Source organism: Micrasema longulum, unplaced genomic scaffold (assembly GCF_059751315.1).
Source record: "Micrasema longulum isolate JH-2025_06_02 unplaced genomic scaffold, ASM5975131v1 h1tg002835l, whole genome shotgun sequence".
In the NCBI taxonomy this organism is placed as follows: Eukaryota; Metazoa; Arthropoda; class Insecta; order Trichoptera; family Brachycentridae; genus Micrasema; species Micrasema longulum.
This window is the reverse complement of record NW_028279959.1, coordinates 1-11771: the sequence shown is the minus strand read 5'-3', so window position 1 is coordinate 11771 and position 11771 is coordinate 1. Positions and strand designations below refer to the sequence as shown.

Here is an 11771-nt window from a genome sequence, read left to right as displayed (position 1 = left end):
TTTGACAAAAACTTCTAAAAGCGTATAAATATTTTCAGTGCATTGTGGACATACCAAAGTTTTACTAGCTTTCGGATACCAAAATTATGTTTAGAAACTTTTTATCATAGAATTAAGGATAGTCCAGAAACCGCATACGCGCATTAAACAGAAGGCGACTAAACTACTCTTAAAAGAGTAGTTTTACGTTTTGACCCATTAGTTTCTTTGTAGACGTCGCTCAGTACGCGACTTCCGATTTGAATTCGACTATGCTGTGTTGTGTCGATTTAAAGTGTAGAAATACTGCTGGGATCTTAAAGAAACAGGAGGGGATCACATATCATATGTAATTAACAAATGCACGTGTAAGTAGCAAATGCATTACTTAAAAATTGAGTTGTTTTTCCATTTGTCAGATTTTCAAAGAAAACAAAATGGACATTTCGTTAGTGTTGCCAGGGTAGTAATTTTTTTTACCCTACTTTGCACATCTAATGAGAAAACGAATGAAAATTGGACCTCGGATTAAACAACGCCGTGGTGGACATTTGACCGACATTATCTTTAAAACATCAAATATTATTTAACATGATATAAAAATATCCGTTTTATGTAAAATAAAAATTGTTTTATATTTCAAGTTCAAAGTTCATTAATTCAATTACTCATATTAAATGACCCTTTACTTACCTACTCTGTTGTGTCAATCAATGTTTCCGCGTGCACGATACAATTTTAGAGAAATTAACAAATTGATTTTTTTTACCTTACATTTGTGTTATGATTATATTTATCCCCATCTGGCAACATTACGCGGCGACTTCACGAATGCGCGCGGTGAAAGTGGGGCAAAGTGGGAGAATTTTAGGACACAGTCCGATGTATTCAAATATGATTCTACGATCCTTCTGGACTATTCTTAATTCTATGCTTTCTATCTAATTGAGGAGAGATTACAAAATAGAATGTGGTTATGTCGCTGAAATTTAAATACCACCTTAGGTTTTACATTTTAATAGAGCTATAATAAAATATTATCATAATTTTGTTATACAATATTTACATAATAATATGTACAAAATGATAATTGAACATAGAATTTACTAAAACATACATTTATGGACTTGGTAAAAGCGAGCAAGACAAATAATAATGTTTGGTAGGTAGGTCTAAATATATTCTGTATAAAGGCGGATTTACGTGAAAACCGGAGAAAACTTAGAAATCCGTGCCGTCACATTCTGCCTATCCTTAATACCCGCTCATATTCATCGCCAGGCGTGTAATACTATCCCAGTCTCAATATATTTATTTAGTCAAATCTTTATCCACTTCCGAGAACACCACTTAAGCAATCATATAGTTTCATCGACAAACAAAAAATCATAATATTTACAAGAAAATTCAGCGACAGTTAGCGAACTGAAGACGATACGAGAACTTATTTAACAAAGAGATCCTTTAGGGTAGAACAGAGAGAAGTGTCGCAAGTTTCGGTAGAATCTTCCTCCTCGGACTTGCCGGAGTACCAGCTGCTGCCTTGGGCGGGGCGCTCCATCTTCACTTTAGGGATGGCCCCCTGCGAGGGGGGCGCGGGGGGCTGCTGCGTGGTCGGGGGCGCCTCGGGCCCGCCGGACTGCCGGAGGAACACCTCGATGGCGCTACCCAGCACCTGAGCGTCCACCACTGACCCGCTCGGCTTGTCCCACACCACCTTGGGGACGGCAGCCGACTTCCGGGCTGGTCCGTCCCTGCAGAAGGACGGCGCCGGCCTGGCGTCCGCTTGGTTCGCGTCACTTTTCTTGCTGGCCAATGTCTGGTGACGTTTGACAAACCAGCTCGAAGGGCTGACCGCGGCGCGTTCGTTGTTTCCCCGATTGCGGTTTACGCCTTCGAGGACGGAGGCGTCGAAACTGTTCGATCGACTGTTCTTGAGTTTGTTCCTTCGGCTTTCTAGCGTACTTCCCTTTTTGATGAAATCCGTTTTCGCCGGAGGCTTCTCCTCGCAGCGATCGATCTCCGTGGCCGACGAGGTCAGCGAGGTGAGGATGGAGATGAGGTCGGTGTTGGAGCACACGATGCCCCCCACGCGCTCGTGCGCGCGCGGGGGGATGGGGGGCGGGCCGGGCGGCTGCTCCGAGGCCCGCCGGCGGCTGGGGATGGTGGGCAGCGCGGGGGGCGCGCAGCCCACGAAGTCCGAGTAGCGGCGGCCGTGCGTGTAGCGCTGCGGCGCGCGCCCGTCCGTCTCGTCCAGCGGCTGCACCTCGCACACGCGCTCGTCCGAGGTGTTCCACAGCTTCATGCGCACCTTGCGCGCGGTGACGATGTCGTCCATGATGTCCAGCTGCAGGTTGTGCGAGGAGCCGCGGCGGTCCGTGGCGGGCGGGCCGGGGCGCGCGCGGCCGGGCACGGCGGCCACGGACTCGCGCCGGCCGCGGCCGAACAGCGCGGGCGGCACGCGCGAGATGGTCACCACGGAGTGGCGGCGGCCGCCGGGCTGCGGCGCCGGCGCGGCGGACAGCGTGGCCAGGAAGGCGGCCTCGCGCGGGGACGGCCCGCTGCCCTCGCCGCCGCGCTCCGAGAGGCGGCGCACCTGCGAGGCTGTGATGCCGGACGTGCACGCGGGGGTGGGCAGCGAGTGCTTGCGCGTCTCGCGGGACTCTCGCCACGGGCTCAGCAGGTATGGGTTCTGCGGGGAGTCGATGTCCAGACTCCGGCGCGGGGAGGACGTGTTGGAGCGCGGCTCGTCCTCCTCCTGGCAGCCGGATTCCTCCACCACGATGAGTGGCTCCTGCCCGATACTCGACATGGGGGTTAGGGAGGCTCGCCTCATCCTGCCTGCCTGAAAAAGAAAAAAATATTCATTTTATTATGCATCTTCGTCAACATTTTTGATTTTTATTTCTCGTTAAATCAAATGTAATTTTACACTACTACTTCCCTTTATTCATCCTCTACCACTCCTCGTCAATTTCCTTATTTTCATTTCCTCCTATCTCCCTGCTTTGTCGATATTTTGATATTTTGAGAGAATAGACGTTTTATATTTTTTTATCTTTATTTCTTGTCATCAAATCAAATGCAATTTTCCACTTCTACTTTCCTCCATTCATCCTTCACCACTCCTACTCAATTTCCTTCTTTTCCTTCCCACTATCTTCTTGTTTTGTCCATATTTCGTTTATAATTTTATTTTACTTTAATATATAGTATTTTAATTTATTATTTATATAGTTCAAACCACAGATATGTTCAAACCGTCGTCGCTTTGTTTTAGCATAATTAAGTGAGTACACGTTATTGGATGGCAGCAAAACCACCTCTACTCTGTAGAGGGGGTTGTGATGGCAGGCCCTACTATGTATACATTTTTTACAGTTTCTACTTATAATCATGTAACCTGAACACCTGTTTGTAGTGAAAATAAATCAATAAACCATCCCTCGTATATTGTATTTTATTACTTTTTCACGCCCACAAGGCTTTTATACACATGAAAGTTATATAAAATATTTAGAAGAGTATATAAACAACATAAAATTTAAAAATACAATAGATAGAACAGTGTTTAGAAGTAATGTTGGCATAAAAAAAAGAAGATGACTATATAAACAACATAATTTAAAAAAAAAAACGATATAAAGAAGTAAAAGATAGGAACAGTGTTAAAAAGTATAGTTGGTATAAAAATAATAAGATGAGTGTATTAACAACATAAAATTAAAAAAAATACAATATAAAGTAAAAAAAATATAGAACTGTGTTTAGAAGTTTAGTTGGCTTTAAAAAAAATATATTTTTTTAAATTAGCTAAAGAAATCTAGTTAAAGGTTTAAAGCAGCTAGGTACATAATGTAATAAAATGCAATATGAACAGAATATTCAGTTCTATTTGATATGGAACATATACACTGATATTTAAAATTTACAAGACTCACGTTAAAGACATCGATGTTGTTAGCATATTGGATCGCGAGTACATGCATCCGCATTACTGGCGAATTCGCGCTGCAATTGGTCGACGATGGACCGCAGTAGAACAGAGTATTACATCGGGTAACTCGACCAGGCACTCGCACATTAATCAAATTGATAAGTTCACAACAATCGAACATCGATATTATTATTTTAAACAAAAAAAGCAAGTCATTTAATTTTCGTCGGTTTTCGAATGTTTGGATGTTTAAATAATCATTCAAGTATGTGTAATTTATGTATTAAATCTGTATACTTAATTTAAAATTGATAAAACGCAAAAATTTTCTTTTTTTTCTCAGTACTTTTTCGGCACTGGCTCGTCTCAACACCTCCAAGTTGGTCACTAAATCTGTCCATGGGATTTTCAGCATTCTTCGGTGAAGCCACATTTCAAAAGCCTCTAATCAGTTCGTGGAGTTCACCTTGAGAGTCCATGTTTCAACCCCGTAGAGCAGTATTGACCACACATAGCACATGACCATCCTCTGTCTCAGTTTTAAATTAAGACTATCACTGCAGAAGAATGATTTCAAGCCATTGAATGCTGATCGTGCTATTTCTATTCTGCATCTAATTTCCTTATCCGGATCCAGATCAGAAGTGATTTGACTGCCGAGGTATTTAAAGTTAGTCACTCTCTCGATTGTTTGACCATTTATTCGCAATACAGCATTATTGTGAGGGTTTCGGCTAAACACTATCATCTTTGTTTTGGCATGATTATGTTTATAGACTCAAAATCCCGTATCGTTCGCAGCAAAAATCTCAAGGTTCTCATGCTTTTATTTGTAATGTTTTGTATGTGTTTAATAAAACTAAGTTTTTCGTCAAAAAGAATACCTAAGTCTGTCATCTCAGTAACTTTAATGTGAAGTATTTAACAAGAATTTTAATAGTCTTGATATATATAACACTCCATATAATAGGTACAAAAGAGAACTATTAGTCTTGATTCCGAATAACAGAGAATAGACGTTTTGTCTCTTTTCTTGCTCTAAATCATTCAATCAGATACAATTTTCCACTCCTACTTTCCTTCAATTATCCTTCACCACTCCTTTTCAATTTCATTCTTTTCCTTTCCACTATCTCTTTGTTTTGTCCATATTTATTTTATTTTGATATATAGTTTATTTATTCCTATATCTTATCTTATATATATATATATATATATATATATATATATAAAGTTCAAACCGCTTTATTGAATTTTCTGCATAATCAACCATGATAAAGGTTTCAGCTCTTTTACTTCACATCTAATCCAATTCTAAATATTAACGATTTAAAAAAATTATGTTGCACCGATTCAGTCAGCGTTATATGAATATTATAATTAGAATACCATATTATAGAATATCATATTTATATTGTTTTCAATGATTAAAATATATATTTAAGAACCAAAATTTATTTACAAGTAATTCAAATAGATCAAGTCAAAGAAGGAATCGTGTGTTAGAAAAACCACATTGTAAAACGAAGCTCGCACAGAGACATGCATATTTTATAGGCCCAAAAAATTTTAATTCTTTTTTTACTGATAATATTTCATTGATTCCAAACTTTCAAAATTTTCCGTCTTTTAAAATACATGCACTATCCTGGATTCAAACTAAAGATATAAACTCTTTTTTTCTATGATTTATTTTGTTGCCCTTTAATAATTAGGAATATTTTTGTGTTTTTTTTTAAATATTTTTTATTTCCTTTTTTAATTACTAAAAAAAAATACCATATTATCTTTTACAGAATATTTTATTTTTTCTTTCTTATGTTACACAAAAATATTATAACTGTCTATTATTTATTATAGGAACAAAAATTTATTAACATTTTCTTGTATACCCACGAACAGGCCATGCCTTTGTGGGATTTTTTGTTTACTATTTTTCTATTAATATGTTTTTCATTGTTATGTAATTATGCTTTATTTGTTTAAAACTCTGTTATATTATTATGTTTATTGTAAAAAAACAAAAAAAAAACAAAATTAAATTCAAGCAATCTACGTTTTTGCGATCAACACTATTTTCAAAAGGTGATTATTACAGTTTTCTTTTTTCTTTGTATGTATGTTTTTAGCAGAACATAAAATCGACCTTACTGCACCAGATAACACCAACATATTTATTTTTCAAAATTGGGGACTTGTTGATTTCTACAAAACTACGTTCAAATAGGAGTGCAGTTCTAGCCGGGGACGAATAAATGTTTGATTAAGTTTAGATGTTTCGAGATGGAGTACATAATCAAATTACGAATGAAGATTCCGCCATATAATAGGGAATGTACGACCGACGGAGAAAGCAGAAATAATATTTGAGGCTAGTTTTGTGGAAGCTTTGTATCTCATTAAAAATGTAATCCGGGTTTAAGTGATATTTCAAAGCAAAAACACGAAGTCCTCAAGTTTGATTTTACATAGAACAACGGAATGATGCTAACAAATTACAACAGGGATGGAGAATACCTTAAATAAGGAAATATGAAAGTCTAGGCATTTCCAGGGCTTATGACCTGTCATTGGCTGGTTTAAGTGGCCACTTTACAAACCGTGTAACATTCACGATTTTGCCTATGTTTGAACATCCATATTTCTTCAATTCTTCCGTTTGTTAAACCAGCCAATGACAGGTCATAAGCCCTGTAAATGCGTAGACTTCCATATTCCCTTATTTGAGGTATTCTCCATCCCTGTTGTAATTTGTTAATCTTAATGACTCCCGAGGGGGTGAAGTCCAGTCTTTTGTCTACGAACATTTGGACAAACTCAAATATCGGAATGATGCTGTTATCGTTCCTCCGTTGTGTTTTTGAAAGATAACCTTTTTACAGCAGACGTTAGCCGGTTTAAGTGGTGATTTTACAACTGTATTTCATTCACCATTCTGGTTTAAACATTTACATTTCTTCAATTCTGCTATCTGTTTGGTTTTGTAACACAAGGAGTTGAAATCCCTACTATCAGGTGTGAGATTCACTCGAATTATTTCACCCATTATTTTCAATTCATGCCCGAAAATACTTTTTATTTTTTTACTTTTTAGACCGGTTGGTTTTATTAACTCCTCGGAGGGTAAAATCCATATTTACTTGTACATGGTATCGAGGCTAGAATCATGTTATATGTATCATAAGATGAGCTGATACTCTCCGAAATCCGCAGCCGTCAGGAGTCAGGATCTTAGTTGATTGGGGTTAAATGGTGGTCTGTCAACGCGTGAGATAGGCAATTTGTTACGGAGAGCTTTAGTAAGCCACCCCAATGCATTATACCTGTATATAATATAGGTTACGTATTGCCACCTTACTTACTACTTATAACCCCATGTCAATCAATTTTTACCGATAACATTATCGATTTGCGAGAACCGCCCTTAAAGATTTAATCGTTTACAATATATAAAGCATGTACACGTTTTTGTAGACAAGTACAGGATTTAACTCTCTAGGAATACTATCAGGATTTATTTACAATTTAAACAAAATTACAATGACACCATTGATTATTTTCATGACCCGACTTGCAATTATTCAAGAAATATATTTACACAATTACACATTTTTTTTCTGAAATCAATATATTTTCTCAGCGTACACAATTATTTATAAAAAAGGTGCTAAAGCCTTAATTGCAAATTAGACTTTTTTGTCCTAGCTTTAAGTTTTTTTAATTTGTATTTTATTTCAATTGTACCTGTACCTATAAAGATTTATGTTTGCCATTTTTTTAATGGACGAAGTCCGTTAATAAATAAATAATAATTATAATATAATATTTATTCTTACTATAGTATAGACTGAGTTTCTAGAAACCTTATCTCAGTTATGTTTTTATATATTTATATTATAATTTCTGTTGATTTCAATGATACTATTATTTGTTTTTTTTTTCAATACTACTTTATTTAACTATTGTAATATTGTTTAGTCGATTTCAATGATTTTGTATATTTGATTATTTATGAATTTAAATTTGTATAATTTATATTTTAATATTTATATCTGGTTATCTTTTTTACATTGTATTCTAAGGAAATTTATTATTTATTACTTAAACCTTGTTGTTCTGGATTGTTATTGCATTAACATGTTATTATAATTTAATCTAATTAATTGATCACTCCACGTGGATTCGTTGACGAAAAAATTCTACACATATTTATGTGTTATTTCATAACTATTGTTTTTCTTTTCTTTTTACAAGCGGAGTGATATGGAATGACTAAACAAGTATGTTTTTATTGGCTTTGTATTTAGTAATATATGGAAAACTATAATTCGCCTATAAAAGGGAAACATATTTTTTTAAAAACAATTTCAAATTAACAAGGGTCCATGAAATACAGTCGAATAAAATAAAACTTAAAAATAAATTATTAGTAGCATAAAAAATATTTAAAATTTTTAAATTTTACCATCCCGCGAAAACGGTTCATTGCAGGTGCAACGCCCCTAATACGTCACGATTCGGTTAAATTTTGAACTTTGTCTGTGACAGTTTAAATTTAAATAGAGCATGGTCACGAATCACGTCGAGGCCAAATATGACGCGTTTTTGAAAATACATATTTTCTAACAATTTTATTAAAAAATATATGTATGAAAACATTTTTCCACAATCCATATTGATTTTGAAAATGCAATTAAGATTTCTATTATTACTATTATTATCGGTATTGGTAGTATGTGATATAGTATTTCAATGTTTTGGTTTATTTTTAAACGTTGTATTTATGTTGTAATTGCGTTTTCTTGAAATAAATATAATGTTGAACTGATATACACACAAAAAATACATCAAATAATTACATAACAATAACGTTATGTTGTATTGCTTGAAAATAAAGGCAGTTTGAATATGTCCCGATGCCTGTGTTTTCTCGGTCCCGCATTTATTTGTATTTTATTGAGGAAGTTGGTACCTACTTTATGGTTAAATCTTTATGTATATTATAATTCTTCTGTGCGAGTGTATGTCACTGAACTCTGGACCGATTTTGATGTAATTGTTTATATATTTTGGCGATTTTGCGTACTACGAAAACCTAATAATAATTAATTGTATTTTCAAAATCAATGTGGACATTTCATTTATTTATTTATTAACGGACATTGTCCATGTATACAATTTATAAGGTTTAAATATTACAATAAAAGAATAGTAAACATTAAAAAAAAAAAAAGAAGCATTGACAAACATAGGGGACATCGAGACAAGATCTGGACTATTTATTTAGTGCTCGTTTAAATCGTTGTAAACTTAAACCAAAAAAGTCCAAATCTTTTTTTGAGTTAACAATACGACAAAGACGGGTCATTGGAGATTTTAGGCCATAGTTTGTTCTATGCTGATCGATGAACTGTACTTCATTGTTTCTCAATCTACGAGTCGGAATATTGAACTTTACTTATCCCAGTAATGATGGAACATCGATTATACCATTTAGTATGCCGAACATATATATGGAGTCAATATTAGTTCTACGTTTTTGTAGACTAGAAATATTTAACATTGACTCTATTTCAGCATAAGAATAATTATCTCTCTCTAGTCTGAGCATCCACGCTATTTTTCGAAGCGAGCGATGTTGGACTGATTCAATGTGATATATGCGATTGACATAGAATGGAGACCTGACAACGGAGGCATATTCTAGAAGAGGGCGAACAGTTGAGCAATAAAGAGTTTTGATTGTACGGACATGAGTAAAATCAGAGGATATTCTGTTAATGAAGCCAAGTAACTTCAGTGATTTATTTACTATATTATCTGTATTATCAAAGAAATGTTTTCATATATAACGTTAAAAATGAAAATACAAAAAAATATGTCATTAGAAAAACGCGACATGTTTGGCATTGATGCTTGTGACGTCAACATTCGTGACGAAGTTGAATAAAAATTTGAGTGGTTTGGAACAAAGTTGATAATGAACATGAATCGTGACGTATTATTATTATTTATTAACATCAACTGATGAAATAATTGAACAAAAAATTAGACAAACTCAAAATATTGTTGATAAATCCACCCGGTCCATGAAGCAGTAAAGAAATTAAAAAAAAAAAGATTTTCAGGCGTTGCCTAGTATGTAGGTGAAATAATTCAATTAGATGAATCTCACCCACATAAATAAAGGTTTCAGCTCTTTAACTTCACAAACATCAAGAGATGAAAGAATTGAAGGAATATAGATGTTCAAATATGGGCAGAATGGTGAATGTTACACAGTGTGTAAAGTGGTTACTTGAACCAGCCGATGACAAGTCATAAGCCCTGTAGACGCCTAGACTTCTATATTGGAAATACCCAAAATAGCGCTGATTTTTCTAAATGGCTGTATTGATTACGGTACGTTGTGTTGTTGCAGAATAACTCTCTCGGTACTGACACCAAAAAGAAAAAGATACAAAATAAATAAATGGCTTCTAGAGAAGGGGTTTTTCTTCCCACATTTTATTGTGTAAATAATGGTCAGTAAGTCTTTGGAATTCCATATTGTCACGCGGCGTTCGGAAGTTGGTTACGAGAAGGCATCGGAAGAATGAATCGAGAACCAGCACGAACCACGGCCGATTGATTGCAAATACTTTTACAATAAAAAACTTTTAATGGACGTCACCAGCGCCCTTTGAAGTTTATAATTTGAACAATTTAAAGCTTTGTTCCTTCCCAACTTGAAAAGAGTGGTTTAATTTCTGATTCGTAAAAATACCAATAATTGAGTGTTGATTTTTTGCCAAAAGAAATAATTGAAAAAGAGAAAACGTTTTTGTTTTTCAGCATTTTATGAAAAACGAGAAATTATTTGTTGAGGTTTTCTGGGTTTTTGTATCGTGTGCCGTTCGCAATCCGTCCCGAAATTTTGTAATGCATTTCAGCGTTGATTATTAAAATTGGTGTCACATTAATACACAAAAAATCTGCATCCAAATGTCCGTGAATATATAAGAAATTTTATATTTATATTTATATACGTGTTCGTTTCACATTTGTAGACATTCCTAAACATTGAATTTTGATTTTCAATATTAATAAGATGTTTTTAGAGATAAACAACCTTTTCCAGAAACGAAAAAATGTCTAGGTATTGACAAGGCTAATGAACCGTCATCGTCCTATAAACCTGCTAATAATTGTTAATATTTTATATGTCAATATATTTGTTTTTTTTATTTATTTTATCTAAAAATAGTAAAAACACCATAATTTATTATAAAAAACCAAAGACGAGTGATACTTTAATCCACAAATTTCGAATATCCATTCTCAACTTTTTCGAAAATTTCTCAATATTATCAAAATTAATAAATTAAAAAATAAATCCGACGTAGAATTACTAAATAAACAGCTAACAGCTAACACACGTGTATTCCTATTACAATATCTATAGTAATAATTTTACCAATAATTTTTTAACCTTTGTTTTTCAGAAATCATTTTTGACAGAAATCAGACTCACGAAGGATGGGACAATTAAAAATAATATGTATGCAAGACTTAAACTCATTAGAAATATCATTATATTATCAACTCATTTGTTAACCTGAAACATTTTGTAAATGATCCTTAAGACAAAAATAATTAAATTTAATTTACTCTCAAATAATTTTGAATTCTCGATCCTTGCCTCTGTTTTGTATAAATACATTTAATTTCATCCATAAATCTTGTGCTTCAGTTTGCCGCTATAGTATTTCAATGTCATTTTATTCAGTATTTGATGCAATGGCTACACCCCCTCCAAGTTTTTGATATGTGAGATAATATTTTCCTTCGCGCCTACATTATACTGTGTACCTGA

The 11771-nt window shown here is 34.8% G+C and overlaps 1 protein-coding gene across 1 annotated transcript; it reads right to left on the bottom strand.

The window, feature by feature from the left end:
- Window positions 1-1265: 1265 nt before the first annotated feature.
- Window positions 1266-2929, bottom strand: LOC148271493 (uncharacterized). Its single transcript, XM_088241324.1, has one exon. The coding sequence runs from the start codon at window positions 2813-2815 to the stop codon at window positions 1424-1426; it is 1392 nt and encodes a 463-aa protein (XP_088097450.1). The 5' UTR covers window positions 2816-2929; the 3' UTR covers window positions 1266-1423.
- Window positions 2930-11771: the final 8842 nt, after the last annotated feature.

What these genes read in the sequence shown, in the direction of transcription:
- LOC148271493 (XM_088241324.1), bottom strand. Translation starts at nt 2,815, where the DNA reads ATGAGGCGAGCCTCCCTAACCCCCATGTCGAGTATCGGGCAGGAGCCA.